The 17,180-nt window shown below is 43.6% G+C and overlaps 1 protein-coding gene across 12 annotated transcripts in view; it reads right to left on the bottom strand.

The window, feature by feature from the left end:
* Positions 1–17,180, bottom strand: part of KIF21A (kinesin family member 21A) — a 151,797-nt gene that overhangs the window by 42,506 nt on the left and 92,111 nt on the right. For 9 of the 12 annotated variants that reach the window (XM_050936020.1, XM_050936024.1, XM_050936027.1 and 6 more), the window contains 3 exons: positions 15,315–15,416; positions 4,269–4,434; positions 3,597–3,617 (listed from right to left, as the gene is read on the bottom strand). In XM_050936020.1, the coding sequence (XP_050791977.1) occupies positions 3,597–3,617; positions 4,269–4,434; positions 15,315–15,416 (289 nt within the window). The remainder of the gene's footprint in view (positions 1–3,596; positions 3,618–4,268; positions 4,435–15,314; positions 15,417–17,180) is intronic. The other 3 variants (XM_050936021.1, XM_050936025.1, XM_050936026.1) reach the window with 1 other exon arrangement.

The following is a 17,180-nucleotide window of genomic DNA, read 5'->3' as shown; positions in this document are numbered from 1 at the left end:
AGAGACTTGACAAACTTCTTGAGAGCTCTGAGGTCTAGTATGGGTCTCCAACCTCCCTTCCTTTTGGGTATTAGGAAATAATGAGCAGGGCTGACGCTAGGACGGTGCTGAGTCCAGGGTGGAAGTGACGTCACTTCCAGGACAGACTGCACTGGGGGCGGGTAGAAGAGGCTGGGGCATGCTGGGCTCCAGGCGGGCTGGGGCGGCTGCAGCGCCACTGCTGCACTCTAACCCTCTGGGCAGTGGGCGCAAGGTGCACTCTCACTCGGGTGGAAGGGGCAGAGCAGGGAGTAGCCTCCCCCAGCCCAGTGGTTCACCTGCCTAGGACGTTGAGGTAGTTCTATGGCTCCTGCCTGGAGGAGTAATTAGTGTGACCAGACATCCCGACATTAAGGGCTTTATGTTATATAGAAACTTTATCTCATCCTCCCCGTAAAAATGGCCTCATTAATCAGGAGGGAGATCTTTGAGGAGGCCGAAGAATGGAAGCTATCAAGGAGTTGAGGGTGGGTATCCTTGACTTACTCCAGTGGAAGCTGGAGAGTGTCTGCCAAATTCTTTGCCAGTTCCTGAAAGAGATGAAAGTCGTCTGCCGAAGATGGGGGAGAAGGCATGATAGCTTTGTCTGGAAAAGAGGAGGATACTGTCCTTGAGTCATTTCCTTTTCAATACTGGCTTTCTGTTCCTCTCAGTCTCAGGAGGCTCGGTGCAGAGGTCTTGAAACCAAGAGGAGGAGACTCCAGTGCAGCTGGCATGCGGAGGTCTTTTGAATGGCGGAGTTCCGCCTATACTGATTGTCCTGGTGTCAGTGCTGGTGGTGAGAGGATCTTATCTGCATCAGTCACTCCTGTGCCAGCAAGCCATTGCTGGTGATACCGATGTGGGCTTGCATACGGGGAGTGTCTTTTTAGAGGAGTTCTTACTCCTGTCCTTCAGTGCCAATGACTCAGTGCCTGTACCCATTGGGTCCATAGGCCTGTCAGTGGTACCAAACACTGTCGGTTTCTGTGAGCCATGCATGCTAGACTAAGATGGCCCTGGTGCTGGCAAAGATACCAAGTGAGATAGTGATTCACTATCTTGGGGCTCACTATGGGGGCTTCCCGTTCTCTTCTTAGATGATTTGAGAGAAGGGTCTGCAGCCTGCTTCTTTGACCTGCAGCCCTTAGATCTAGAAGGCTATCATGTGACTTCGGTTGGAGAGCTGCCTCCATGAAGATAATCTTCTGGTGGAGCTTGATCTTTGTGGGATCTTGGCCGGAGTTGTTGGCAAAGACCACACTTCTGTTGTATGTGGCCTTCTCTGAGGCAGCAAATGCACTGAGAGTGCTTATTCATGATCAGGATCACCTTTTTACCAGTAAGACATTTCCTGAAGCCCAGCAGATGGGGCATACCCAGTTGGGGGAAAGGGTCCCCGATAAGGGAGAAAACACAGGAAGAAAAAAAATAGTCTTTTTTTTTTTTAAAGGATAAAATAAAGAAAGGGGGAAAAGGTAACTAGGAGACTAACTATAAGTATGTAGATTAAGATGATAGTCTTAATGGACTGCTAATGCCTCCGTCTCTAGCCAGGGATGGTAGAGAAGGAACTGAGGAAGGTTAGCCCACACACACTGGCTAGCATCACGGGTCAGCATGAGTAGAGACAATGTGTGTTGTGATAAACTCAAGACAGACAGCTGCAAGGGAGGGGTATGAATCAGTCCCAGAGGGGTAAAAGGCCCTCCTTATCAACTGAGAGGCAACCACAGGTCAATCAGGTTCAGCTGTGAAAGGGTTACGAAGGTAGCAAATTTGAATCAGCTGAGGAGGGGCTACCTGAAGTTACTTAGGATCTGCTGATTCCAACTTGGGGCTGCCTGAGACCTTTTTAAACCCTTCCCTGGGAAGAAGGAAGGAGGGGAGAGCGGAAAGAGAAGGAGCCCTGCTCCCAGAGCAGCAAAAGAGCGAGACTCACCAGGCGGGGAGGCAGTACTCTCTCCCTCAAGAGAGTACGAATATGCTAAACAGGATGGGTGGAGATACGGGGAGCAGACTTCCCCTGTGTCCCAAGGGGGACCGCACTACCCAAGCCTGTCTCACCAGGGCCAAGAGCAGCAGAGGCTGGGGAGACTGAGAAGGTGCCTTGCCACAGTGTGTAGGCCCAACAGACACTGATACTGAAATTCTCCAACCAGCAGCGCAAGATGCAAGCACACCTACAGTGTAGCACCCATAGGGACACTACTCAAAGAAGAAAACGTTTCCTCACTTGTCTTGGGCAGATACCTTAATCTCACCATGACTCAGGGAAAAGTGAAAATACTACAGCTAATCTACGTCACAGGAGTGTTGCACGACAGTTCAAGCTTGCAAAGTGTTCTGGGACTATCAGATGAAAGGCACTGTGCAAATACTTGCAGAATATCTCTATATCTATTTTAATTTTGAACACCTCTAAGAAGTGCCTGACCTATGCTCCAGATGCATTTAACAGATTAAAAATATATCCAAAGCTGAAGAAACTACAACATTGACTGCTGGTTGGAGAAATATTATTCTAATTCAAGTGGACTTAATTAGCCTACACATATTATTGAAGCTTATAAAAAGTTATTAACATTAAATTGTCGAGTTTCTATTTTATCCAAGCTATAATATTGATAATCTTTGACATCATTCCTGAATGAATACTAGCTTTACGCAACAACATATTTTGAATTGGATCTTCAGCTGATGTAAAATTATTTCAGTGCCAATGAAGCCAACAAAGCTATGACAGTTTAAACCAACAGGCCTATAACGGGGGGGGGGGGGGGGGGGAGTATCTTCCTCCTTAAATGTAAAATCTTCTATGAACAACCACTAGGTTAAATAAAACCCTACCCCTGAAAGTTATCTGACATATATGCAAATTAGTATAAGACAGTTCAATGTGGTTAGAAACTATACAGAAGGAATTGCAAATTTTGTACAGTCCGAGGTATTTCTGATGTATTCATAGAGAGCAACCAAATAATGTGGTGTTTTGGATGATGTTTTAAATTTATATTCCTTACCTTGCTAATCACGTTAAAGTGACAAAATATATACTGAGTCCACAAAATGATTAAAATAAATTAAGCCTTGAATAAAAGTGTAAAATAGTCTATTATACAGTGTACATCATACACATTCTGTAAAGCATTTAAGTTCAAAGATAAATCATCTGCAAAAGGTTAAAAATTAACTGCATGTTAAGAGTTATTTTTATGTCAAATACAAATGTTATTTGTCACAGCCACAGCAATAATGTGATGAAATACCCCATTGAGCTATCTATATAGGAACATACTGTAGGTTCTTTAACAAGTAAATTAGGAACCGGTTTTATCTACAGCAGCATTTGCTGCACTCACTTCTTAACTTCTAAAAATCGACTATTACAAGTGTTTTTAAGTGGCGTCACTAAGGGAAAGAGTGTTTTTTAAGCTTGTGTGATAATGAGTATGTATGCAAAATATTACATGCAAACTGTTCACACGCTCACAAATTCTAGGATGCACCAGTTAGTGTACATGAACAATTAGTAACTCATGCAGCTGTACAGTACATGGGAAGCTAAACATACTTACCCAGTGATATGCTATCTAGGTCTGTGTAAATAACAGCAACAAGGAAACAAAAAGCAACACTCCAATCAAAACAGATCCATTAAAAAAAATCCCACATTAAACTATATTATTCATAGTTTAACCTAAGAGAAAGCAGAATAGATGCTGTAGCAGACATAGTACCGTCTTCAAAAAATACAAACATATGAAGAGAGAAGGCGGACAAATAGTTAGAATTTTATGTTTAGAAGTTTCAATAATACCAAATTGTCAATATTAATCTTTTGTAGAAACAACAGGCAGTATGTTTTGATTTAAAAACATTGTGGCAATCAAAACTTCCTTATTTCCTACATTTCCCTGCTGCATGGACATTACACTTAGAGTGACCAGACAGCAAGTGTGAAAAATCAGGACACCATTTTTTTGGGGGGGTGGAAGGGAGGGTGTGTGTGCAGGTGGTATAAAGTTGCCTATATAACATAAAACCCTTAATATTGGGGTGTCTGGTCACCCTAATTACATTTTCAAAATGGTCTGCATGCACGTTAAGTGTGGAGTATATTTTTAAATGTAAGATGTTAAAATACAGCATCTATTCAGAAAAGTAATGACCTAAAATATCTAGTACATCATGCATGAAAAGCAAACCTGACATGCAGTGTACTACCGCTTATAAGATGCCAAAATTACCTTGCAAAGCATGACCCAGCAAAGCATCAAGTTCAGGATTTAATTCTGCCTTCTCTTTCAGCATATGAAATAGCAGCTGATTTTGAGTAGCACTTGTAATTTCTGTTTGCTTAAGGCGTCCTTCAAGAACTTTAATTTGAGCCTCCTTCTGAGCTGCTTGGAGACCCTACAAGAAAATGACAAGTTCTTTAAAAGCATTCTGAGAAGTCATCTGTAATTGAGAAATCGGACATGTTGTTTTAATTTCTGAATTTAGTAGTCAATTTGAATCTGCTGCATCTCCTCATATTAAAAGGTAACTAGTGGCCAAACTTTTTGGGGCATCCTCTGTCTGCTTTTCTGTTTCACCTTCTTTCCTCAGGGTCAAACTTTCCAGCATGCACATGCCCAAGTAGGTGCCCAATTTAGGCATAAGCCAAATGTATAAATTGGGTTCATCCCTAAACAGGCAAGATTTTTGCACCTAATGAAGCACAAGCAAAGTACACAAAAACTTGGGCCTGAATTTTTCCAAAATGCAGTCTTCTTATCTATTGCCTATTTTGTTACCTATAAAACAAAAAACAAAACTATAACCTTCCAGGATCATTACATGAACATTCAGTTTTCTCTGGAAAGCTCTCAGAACCTAACCTACACACGAAGCTATTTTAGGAGCAATTCCACAGATGTGTTGACTTGTGAGGCTTATTTAGTTTGAGAAAGTATTGCACAAAGTGGAAAACTTACAGCAAGGGTTTTCCAAATGGAGGAAACTAAGTAGTTAAAAAGGTACATCAATAAAACATCTTCTTGAATGTCTTTTTCAAGGACAAGAGGAACTACATCAATATATTGGACAGCCTGCAGTGAGGTACGTTGCAGGAAAGAATTATAAAACTACACGCAGATACATCAGGAAATCCAGTTCCCCAAATTTTAAGTTTTCAGGCCACTCTTTCAATTCTGTTTTCCCAAGAGGATGCTGGTAAACGTTTCCCTCTATGTAGTGAATACTTAAAAAAAAAAAAAAAATTAACAGGTTCTGCTATAACCGGCCTTTGTGTGACAAGGGAAATAACTAACAAAAAAAAAAAAAAAAGCAACACCAAGCAAGGGAGCAAGTATGCAAAAACTTTGACTCTGCTACAGGTTAATCATCTAACAGGAGGAGGAGTAAAGTGCCACACACAATTTTGGTCTTTTTATAATTATAAAAAGAGGAAGTTAACTACTCTGTGCAGTAACGATGGCTCCTTGAAATGTGTGTCCCTACGGGTGCTCCACTCTAGGTGTATGTGCGCCTCTAATCAGAGATTTTTGGTAGCAGTATCCATTGAGTCTGCACATGCGCTCTCCCTCCCATGTGATCTGCCTTCAGGCTATCTAGCACTGCGTGGGAGAACTCTCCCCCCTTCAGTTCCTTCTCTGACACAGAGCCCCATGGAAAACTCTGAAGTAGAGGGGAGAAGGGTGGGTTGTGGAGCATCTGTAGGGGGACACATCTCGAAGAACCATCGTTACTGCACAAGATGAGTAACTTCCTCTTCTTTTTCGAGTAGTGTCCTTATGGGTGCTCCACTATAGGTGACTCCTGACCAGTACCCACCACGGAAGGCTGGGACTTTGGAGTCTGTTACTACAGAGAGTACTGTGGAGTCAAAGATCATGTTGGAGGCCACATCTCCAGTGATTGCATAATGTTCTCAAAAAGTGTGGGAAGAGGCCCAAGTTGCTCCTCCAGCAATTGCTGAGATAGAGATATCTTTAAGGCATATGACCAAGGTAGAAATTGTCCAGAGTCCATACGCACTCCATGAGATCAGAGGCAGCAGGCTGTGCCCTTGATAAAAGTGATTAATGTAACCAGAGACCCATTTGGATAGTCTTTAAGCAGATATCACAGAGCCTCTGGATCTTTCTGTGAATGATAGGAAGAGCTTAGGGGATTTCCTGAAGTCCTCAGTCCTGTCCAAGTAGAATGCTAGTGTTCTAACATCTAGCATATACAGAATCATTTCCCTGTTCTCACAATGTGGTTTTGGAGAAAAAACCAGGCAGATGGATCTGTTAATTCACATGGAAAGTGCAAAGAAAGTAAGGAAAAACTTGGGATATGGCCTTAGAGTTACTCTATCTCTAAAAAAGACCATGAATGGTGGGCGTGCCATCAAGGCCGCTATTTCTCCTATATGCATAGCTGAGGTGATGGCAATTAGAAATGCTGCCTTCACGGACAGGTGTAAGAGACAGCAGGCTCCCATGGACTCAAAGGGAGGTCTAGTCAAAGCCCTGAGAACTAGGTTAAGATCTAGGCTGGAGCAGGGAAGAGATTCCCAATGCCCTTAAGGAATCTATGCATCAGTGAGTGAGTAAACACTGAGTATCTGTCTACCTGGCCACAGAAAGCCATTTTCACCACGAGATGTACCTTAAGGGAGATGAGTAAGAGTTTTGACATCTTGAGGTCTAAAATGTAAAATCAGAGGGAGGGAAGAGGAGGTTGGGGCTGTGTATTTAGAATGACAACAAACTTGGAATCATTTCCATTTGGTAGGAATGTCAAGTGGTCAACTTATGGCTGCGTAGCAACACATCTTTCAGCTCATGAGAGCAATCTGCCACAAAGCCTTAGAACCAAGAAAGAGCCAAGCCTGGAGGTGGAGGACCCGCAGGAGTGGGTGAAGGATCAGCCCACTGTTTTGAGAGCGCAAATGAGGAATGGGCTGAAAAGGAACCGGAGGATATATTGCCATCTGTGTCAGGTAAAGGAACCAGACTTGTGTTGGCCAGGAGGGGCAATCAGAGTAACTCTTGCTTTATCTCGCTGAATTTTCAACGAGACCTTGGATAGAAGAGGAAACCAGGAAAAGGCATACAAGAAGTCCCTGTCTCATGGGAGGATGAGGGCGTCTCCCAGTGAATGTTTCCACAGACCAGCCCTGGAGCAGTAACGAACATGCTTCTTGTTCTGAAGAGATCACTAGTCAGGGTTTCCCAAAGGGCAAATGTATCTCAAAGCACCTCTGAGTTTGGTTCCCATTCGTGGTCGTGAGAAAAATTCCGACTGACACTGTCGACTGTCATGTTCTGTATCCCTGGTAGACAGACAGCTGAGATGAGCACATCATGGATGCACCAACTCCAAAGTTTGAGTGCTTCTGTGCAGAGGGAGGGAGATCTGGCAGCCCCCTCGGCGATTTATGTAAAATATACGTGTCATATTGTCAATCATGACCTTTGTGTGTGTGTTCTTGATGAAAGGCAAAAGCGTGCACAGGCATTACGGACAGCCCTTAGCTCCCAAAGAGTGATATGGAGGGTCACTTCTGTGGAAGGCCATTTGCCCTGAACCTTGTGGTTGTAGGTGAGCTCCCCAGCCTATTAGAAAGGTATCCATCCCAGGGTGGTGAATCTGTGTAGGGGGAGGAATGCTCACACTTGGACTGCATCAAGGTTGGCGGTGATAAATTCCAGTCGCTGTACAGGGGTTAGTGCGCCGCTACAATGGAGAGAACCTGGATGAATACCCTGGGTGGAGCAATCTGTATGGATAATGGTCCTGTCCAAAGGTAAACTGTAGGAATCTCCTGTACAATGGTTGTATCGAGATCTGGAAGTAGACATCTTGTAGGTCAAGGGCCGGAAATCAATCTCCTTGCCCTAGGTCTGGAATAATGGCAGCTAGCATGATCATCTTGAACCTCTGCACCTTCTTGTATTTAATTAATACCCTTATATCTAGAATGGGCCTCCCACCTTCCTTCGCCTTGGGGATCAGGAAACAATTGGAGTAAAACCCCTTGCTCCTGAGTTGCACTGGGACTGGTTCTATGGCCTCTAGGTATAACAAATAATCTATTTCCTGACAAAGCAGGTTCTTGTTAGAAGGGTCCCTGAAAGGGGATGGGGAAGGAGGGTTAGAATGGGGAAGGAACATGAATTAAATGGCGTAACCCTTCAAAACAGTCTCCAGGACCCATCTTTCAGAGATGATATTCTCCCAACTGCCGTGAAAGAGGGTCAGGTGACTTCTGAAGGGGCATGACAGGTGTGTAGATGGCAGCTGATGTAGCAAGGCATAATTGTTCGGGGCCTCAACCAACCTGTCAAAAGTGCTTAGAGGCGGTTTGAGAGGTTGTGGATTGGGGTGCGGACTGCTTTCGCTTTTGAGCACTGGTCCTCTTACATTGCAGCTCGTAACAGCACTGATATGGTGGTATTGAGGAGGTTGTGCTATGGCTAAGAGACATATCTTTTCTTCTTTCCCACAGCGTAGATTCCAAGGGAGCGTAGTGTGGCTCAGGAATCCTTCAAGGTGTGGAGAGAAGGATCTGTCTTCTCATAGATTCATAGGTTCGAGGACTGGAAGGGACCTCGAGAGGTCATCGAGTCCAGTCCCCTGCCCTCATGGCAGGACCAAATACTGTCTTGACCATCCCTAATAGACATTTATCTAACCTACTCTTAAATATCTCCAGAGATGGAGATTCTACAACTTCCCTAGGCAATCTATTCCAGTGTTTAACTACCCTGACAGTTAGGAACTTTTTCCTAATGTCCAACCTAAATCTCCCTTGCTGCAGTTTAAGCCCATTGCTTCTTGTTCTATCATTGGAGGCTAAGGTGAACAAGTTTTCTCCCTCCTCCTGATGACACCCTTTTAGATACCTGAAAACTGCTATCATGTCCCCTCTCAGTCTTCTCTTTTCCAAACTAAACAAACCCAATTCCTTCAGCCTTCCTTCATAGGTCATGTTCTCAAGACCTTTCATCATTCTTGTTGCTCTTCTCTGGACCGTCTCCAATTTCTCCACATCTTTCTTGAAATGCGGTGCCCAGAACTGGACACAATACTCCAGTTGAGGCCTAACCAGCGCAGAGTAAAGCGGAAGAATGACTTCTCGTGTCTTGTTTACAACACACCTGTTAATGCATCCCAGAATCACGTTTGCTTTTTTTGCAACAGTATCACACTGTTGACTCATATTAAGCTTGTGGTCTACTATGACCCCTAGATCTCTTTCTGCCATACTCCTTCCTAGACAGTCTCTTCCCATTCTGTATGCGTGAAACTGATTGTTCCTTCCTAGGTGGAGCACTTTGCATTTATCTTTATTGAACTTCATCCTGTTTACCTCAGACCATTTCTCCAATTTGTCCAGATCATTTTGAATTTTGACCCTGTCCTCCAAAGCAGTTGCAATCCCTCCCAGTTTAGTATCGTCCGCAAACTTAATAATCGTACTTTCTATGCCAACATCTAAATCGTTGATGAAGATATTGAACAGAACCGGTCCCAAAACAGACCCCTGCGGAACCCCACTTGTTATACCTTTCCAGCAGGATTGGGAGCCATTAATAACTACTCTCTGAGTATGGTTATCCAGCCAGTTATGCACCCACCTTATAGTAGCCCCATCTAAATTGTACTTTCCTAGTTTATCTATAAGAATATCATGCGAGACCGTATCAAATGCCTTACTAAAGTCTAGGTATATCACATCCACCGCTTCTCCCTTATCCACAAGGCTCGTTATCCTATCAAAGAACGCTATCAGATTAGTTTGACACGATTTGTTCTTTACAAATCCATGCTGGCTATTCCCTATCACCTTACCACCTTCCAAGTGTTTGCAGATGATTTCTTTGATTACTTGCTCCATTATCTTCCCTGGCACAGAAGTTAAACTAACTGGTCTGTAGTTTCCTGGGTTGTTTTTATTTCCCTTTTTATAGATGGGCACTATATTTGCCCCCTTCCAGTCTTCTGGAATCTCCCTCGTCTCCCATGATTTCCCAAAGATAATAGCTAGAGGCTCAGATACCTCTTCTATTAACTCCTTGAGTATTCTAGGATGCATTTCATCAGGCTCTGGTGACTTGCAGGCATCTAACTTTTCTAAGTGATTTTTTACTTGCTCTTTTTTTATTTTCTCTTCTAAACCTACCCTCTTCCCGTAAGCATTCACTATAGACATTCCTTCAGACTTCTCAGTGAAGACTGAAACAAAGAAGTCATTAAGCATCTCTGCCATTTCCAAGTCTCCCGTTACTGTTTCCCCCTCCTCATTGAGCAGTGGGCCTACCCTGTCCTTGGTCTTCCTCTTGCTTCTAATGTATTGAAGCCATTCTCTGCGAAGAGGTTGGGCCCCTCAAACTGGAAGTCTTCTGCAGCTGTTTGGGCAACCCAGAAAGGTGTAGCCAAGAAGCCTGCTTCATTACCACCATCACAGAGACCGGGTGGGCCGCTGTATCTGCTACATCCAGTGCTGTCTCTAGCACCGGTCTGGCTATTAATTGACCCCCTCTGAGAATGGCCTGAAACTGCTCCTTTTGTGCCTCCAGTAAATGTTCCAGAAATGCATTGCATTTCCCATAATTTATAAAATTATATTTGGCCATGACCGTTTGGTAATTCATGACTCTAAACTGTAATGTTGCTGACAAATATGCTGTCCTCCCAAGCCCAATCGTATGGGGTCGACTGGGTATGATGTTGCTTGCTTCGTCCATTAATCACATCCATTAAGATGGGTGGTGTTGAGCTGCAGATTTTGAAACAGGAAGTCTTCCTCTTTTGGGAGATGTGTAGTAATTTTTTTTTGGCTCTCTTGCTGGTTGGTGTAATGGAGGCTGGTGTCTGCCAGATGACTTTGGTAGGATCTAGAATCGCCTTATTAATTGTGAGGGCAATTCTGGATGAGACGGTGGTGTGCAGAATATCCATCAACTTGTGATGTGTATTTGCCACCTCCTTTAGGGGAACCTGCAGCTCATCTGCCACCTTCTTGGTAAGATCCATAAAGTTCTTAAAATCATCACCTAGTGATGCAGGAGGAGGCATTACACCTCATCTGACAGAGATGAGGAGAAGTATGCTGGATGGGTAGCTTCCCCTTTGAGCCCTTCTATCTGTTCTGATAAACCTTCCTCCTCCCCTGGCTCAGGGGCTCTGGACAGCCAGGCTGTAGAACCACCTGGTGGACTTTCACTGAGAGAAAATGGACAGCCGCAATGCGTGGGATGTGTACGTTGCCCAAGGATTGCCATACAGCCATGGGAGGGAGAGGGCATAGGTGGTGAGATTACCCCAGGGGGCTTGTACCATGACCATGGGCTGGCTCAATGGAATTGAAGAGGACCCTCGTATTGTGACGGTGGGCCACAATGAGGGGCCAGGGAAATTACCTCCTCCTGGCCACTGTCTGACTCGTCACCACAAGGGCAGCGCTGACTGGGGTATGGGTGGTGCGCTGAGTGGGGTATGGGTGGTACACAGCCCATGCTGAGAGTATTGGGGATTGTGTTTCTTCCCCAACCATCAGGTCTCCAGGATACTGGAACTCATGTGGTACTCTGGGCTCACTCGGTACCGCAGAAGAGTGTTCACAGTACTTTGTTGGTATCGATGGTAGAGAAAATGCGGAGCACTCCCTAGATGAGCATTTTGATGCACCCGGTACCGAAAGTTCTCTCTGTGTTGCTTTTTTACAGATGGTATGGTAATTGTCTCTCTCCATAGGGGGAGGTACTGTTGGCTTAGAGCCTGAGCTCCTGGCTTCTCCAGGAGGTGCAGTCGAGTTCATAGCGGAGGCCCCCTTCTGGGTACCAGGCTTCAGAGCTAACAATGCCATCAGTACCGAGGTGGTCACATTGAGGAACCTCTCTGGCTGGCCAACGACTCGAGCCAAAAACCAGGTGGCAGCACTGGGGAATGTTTTTTGGTGCCATGGTACCAAGGTGGCAGCACTGGGGAACACTTCTGGCTGGCCAACAACTCAGCGCCCTTTTTACGAGCCTCTACAGGGGGTGTATGCTGTTTTTTTTCATGAATCTACCCTCTCTGAACTTAAATGCTCCGGGGATGATCTGGGGTGAGCATTGGAGTCCCCTAGAAACTGAAGTGCCTTCTCCATAAGGAGGTGTTTTAACTTCCCAGTTCCTACCATTTTAGCTGTGGCAAGGGAAGCACTTCTGTGGGACTCTTCCAAGCACCAGACATAGTCAGAGTGTCTGGTCATTACAGGAATCAACTCCTTGCAGGTAGGGTAACCAGATGTCCCGATTTTATCGGGACTTCCCCAATATTTACTTGTTTGTCCCACGTCCCAACTGATGTTCAGTTGGGATGCGAATTGTCCCGATATTTTACACTCTGGCGCATAGGTGGAGAGGGCTTGTGCCCCCAACTCAGCCCCCGACCCGCCCCGACTCCACCCCCTCCCTGCCCCATTGGATCCCTACCCAAATCCCCGCCCTGGCCCCTCCTCCTCCCCCCTCCTTCCCAGGCTTGCGCGAATCAGCTACATGGTGGCACAAGCGCTGGGAGCGAGCGGGGAGAAGCAGGATGCAGCAGCCAGCTCAGGGGAGGGCAGGGCATGGAGCTGCCGCTCTGGTGGGTTTTTATTTTTTTTTTGCTTCGCCGGCGACCTCCTCACCCCTGTGTCCCGATATTTCATGTCTCTCATCTGGTCACCCTACTTGCAGGACAGGCATTCTTGGAGCCAGGAGAGCCAGGCATGCCCCAGGGCAGGGGCCTATCATCCTCTAGCAGGGAATGCAGAAGAAAGGGCTTCTTTCCTCCTCCTCCTCCTCTTTTTTTTTTAAAGTGAAAAGAGAAAAAAGCTTGGTGGGGTGGGGGACAGAAATTCCCCGAGACAGGGCAGGAAACAAACTAATTCCCCCCTCCCTTTTTTTCTCCTTTAATCCCAACAGAGTAAAGAAAGGAAACACTAACTATTAAAAGCAGCGAAGAATCCTGTGGCACCTTATAGACTAACAGACATTTTGGAGCATGAGCTTTTGTGAGTGAGTACCCACTTCGTCAGATGCATGCACCCACATCGTCTATAAGGTGCCACAGGATTCTTTGCTACTTTTACAGATCCAGACTAACACGGCTACCCCTCTGATACTAACTATTAAGGAAAACAAACAAAAGCAACTACTACTTATGCTAATGACGCAGATAAGGAAGGAACAACTACTTGCTCCGTTCAAGGCCAAAGGTGGTTGAGAAAAAACTGAGGGCGGGAGTGTGACTGTTCCCTCTGGGGTGCCACCTGGAACTGGGGTACCACTGAGCCCTCTGACCCACAAGCCAGGGCCCCCTCTCACACTATGCTGCTGTGACAAGCTGCAATGCCCTCCAGCCTGCACTTTCACCAGCATTCACACAGGTAGGGACATACCCAGCTGCAGTTACCAAGCTTTCTAACAACCAGCTTCCTATCCTAGGACCCTAAAGCAGTTCCGTCCTGCCCTGGTCTAATCTGGACAGTACATAGGTTTAATACCCAGTCCACATCTCTCTCAATGTGAAGATAGCAATGCACACTTGTGGTAACTAAGCAGAGATTTTCCCCAAGCACGCCATTTAAAGCTCACTGGTTTGGATTAAAACATAAAATAGGTTTATTAGCCACAAAAGATTTTAAGTGATTATAAGTGACAGCAAACTTAAAACAGATTATCTAGTAAATAAACAAAACGCAAATTAAGTCTAAGATACTAGAAAGACAGATTAAGAACTAGCAAATTCTCACCCTGGCTGATGACACAGGTGGGCTGCAGATTCTTTTGGGACAAGCTGCACTTGCTTTACAGCTTGGATTCCCCAGGTCTTTCATATACAGGCTAGAAATCCCATTAGCCTGAGTCCAACCCTTCCCCTAGTTCAGTCATTGTTCCTCAAGTGTTTCCAGGAGTCTTCTTATGTGGCGAGTCAAAAATCACAGATGACGTCACTCCCTGCTTTATATAGTTTTAGCATATGGCGGGAATCCTTTGTTTCAAAACTTGGTGCCCAGACCAGTTTGTAGAAAAATACTGACAACCCAATACTGAGTCCAGAGACATGTGTTCTGGTCACATGTCCTTGTAGAGTTACAGCAGCCATTTGAATTACAGATCCCTAGTCAGTATTCATAACTTCAAATATAAAAATGATACATATGCACAAACAGGATAATCATAGTCAGCAAATCATAACTTTTCTAATGACACCTCACATGATCTGTCTTGCATAAAATACATCATAATAAGATCATTATGAAGAATATGGGGTGCAGTGTCACAGGGGGGTTGCCTGCGCAGTGCTAGATAGCCTCGAGGCAGACCACAAAGGAGGGAGAGCGCATGTGCAGGCTCAACAGACACTGCTACCAAAAATCTCCCATTAGAGGTGCAGAGGCACACATACACCTACAGTGGAGCACTCATAGGGACACTGAAGAAGAAGAAGTAGATAACAATTAGTATTTGATGTTCTAGATACATCTGATATGTATGAATGGGAAGCAGATATACCTGTAGCTATTAAACATAGATTATAAAATACCAAATATGCAGTGACCTCATTCACTCTGAAGTCATCATTCACTGGATTCCAGACATTAAAAAAAAAAAAAGCCATCTTGCTATGTTCAAAAGCACAAGTCTTGTCAAATGTATATGTTATATGGATGGAAAATAGCCAGCGATCAATATGTAACTCCAGTTTTGTTATGTAAAAAAGCTAGGTTACAGTTTTAAGAAACAGTTGCTTAAAGTTAGGTTCCTTAAAACTGCTCTGGTTTTCAGAAGTTCTGAGCACCTAGCACCATCCATTGAAGTCACTGAGAGCTACAGAGTGCTCAGTTGTTCTGAAAACCAGCACGCTTCTTTAAGTATCTTAATAAGCAGTTAGGAGCTTAACCATAGACATATAGTTTCTGAAAAAAAAATGGCCTGGATAGGTCTTAGACTCAGACTTTAAGGTCAGAAGGGACCATTATGATCATCTTGTAGCATTTTTCTTAACTGTCTTATTTCTTTACACTTCATTTTTTTGCATGAGGCAGGGGGAAGAGAATAAACTACAGCTCTTTTCCCTGGCAACAATTGTGATATGGCAGCATAGTTGAATATGCATAATTTCATAATTTGGCACTATTTTTTGCGCACTTCATCCTGAAATATGTTTTTTATGTTTTAGTCAAAGCGTTATAGATCCAACATGCAAATACCTGTGACAATTCAAAATGCTTCAGCAGAAAGCACAATATATTTCACTCGCTGTCTTACCTTATTAATGCCCATTGTGAGGAAGTGATCAAGAAGATATCGAGCTTCTGTTAGCGAGCAGGCATTAATCACTGCAGACAAATCCATGGTCTCTCCTTCTTCCTACATGCACAACAGTAAAGAAGTCAAGAAATTTACATCCTATTCATATGACACAAGTGCTGCCATTTTAAGATATGAATTATATTAACACTAAAGATTCAGGGTAGGGTTTTCAAAAACAATGATAGTCAATGAGATATGTTCTCTTAATCTAACTAAAGCATTTTGGAAAATCCCATCTTTAAACATTATAGACTCCCTTAGGAACCTCTTTGTGCTGAAATGTCATTATTAATGCCACAGGGGTTATATGACCCTGCATCATGTTGGCTAGCTGGTCAAAAGTTCAAGGAACTACTATCCTAGTATGAGGAGAATAGTGTAAGTTACTGATGTAGTAATGTAAACTAGGAATTCAGGAACAGACCAACCTTGTAAAAGAAGAAGTCAAAGTGAGGCTTTGAGAAGGTACTAAATATTATGGCTTCAACTGCGTGATGCAGTCCGTATCACAGAGTTCTAGAAAATTCTGTCTGGTGGTTAAAAATACTTTGCTATGTAATGCACTTAAAAAGGCAAACTGTATAATGGTTTCACTGCTCTTGGTAATAATCACATTTTTACACAATTGTAACAGCTGGTTCCTATGACTTCATCTCTGCCTATCAGATTACATTTGGCAATCCAAGGCAAACAATATATTTGTTTGACAATACCATTAACCTTCTTTATCTTATTTTACACTAATAATATAACATATTCCAAAAGTACAGAGTAACAGCTATACCAAAACCAACATTACAACTAATTTAACTCTTTATAGAATCATAGAAATGTAAGGCTGGAAGGTACCTCAAGAAGTAATCAAGTTCAGCTCCCCGCTGTGTGGCAGGACCAAGTAAACCTAGACCATCCCTAAAAGGTGTTCGTCCAACCTTTTTTTCAAAACATTCAGTGATGGGGATTCCACAACCTCCCTTGAAGGCCTATTCCAGATCTTTAACTACCGTAGAGTTGAGAGTTTTTCCTAATATCTAATCTTAATCTCCTTTGCTGGAGAGTAAGCCCATTACTTCTTGTCCTACCTTTAGTGGACATGGAGAACAATTCATAACCATCCTTTTTATAACATCCCTTAACATATCTGAAAACTTACCAGGTTCCACTTGAGTTCTCTTTTCCCAAGACTAAACATATCAGATTTTTTTAAAAACTTTCTTCATAGGTCAAGTTTTCTAAACCTTTTATCCATTTTTTGCTCTTCCCTCGACTTTGTCCACAGCCTTCCTCAAATGTGGCTTGCAGACCTGGACACAGTACTCTAGCTGAGTCCTCACCAGTGCCGAGTAGAGCAGAACAATTACCTCCCACGTCTTACATAAACATTCCTGTTAATACACCCCAGAATTATATTAGCTTTTTTTCATACCTGTATCACATTGCTGATTCACAGTCAATTTATGATTCACTATAACTTCCAGATCCTTTTCAGCACTATCACTTAGCCAGTTATTTCCCATTTTGTAGTTGTGCATTTGATTTTTTTCCTTCCTAAGTGAAGTACTTTGCACTTGTCTTTACTGAATTTTATCTTGTTGATTTCAGACCAATTTTCCAAGGTTGTTTTGAATTCTAATCCTGTCCTCCAAACTGCTTGCAAGTCTTCCCATCTTGGTGTCATCTGCAAATTTTATAAGCCTACTCTCCACTTTGTTATCCAAGTCATTTATGAAAATACTGAATAGTACTGGACCCCAGACTGACCACACTAGATACACCCTCCCAGTTTAACAGTGAAGTATCAATAGAAGACAATAACTAAGT

The sequence above is a fragment of the Gopherus flavomarginatus genome, chromosome 1, assembly GCF_025201925.1.
Source record: "Gopherus flavomarginatus isolate rGopFla2 chromosome 1, rGopFla2.mat.asm, whole genome shotgun sequence".
Lineage (NCBI taxonomy): Eukaryota > Metazoa > Chordata > Testudines > Testudinidae > Gopherus > Gopherus flavomarginatus.
This window is presented reverse-complemented; position numbering and strand designations above follow the sequence as displayed.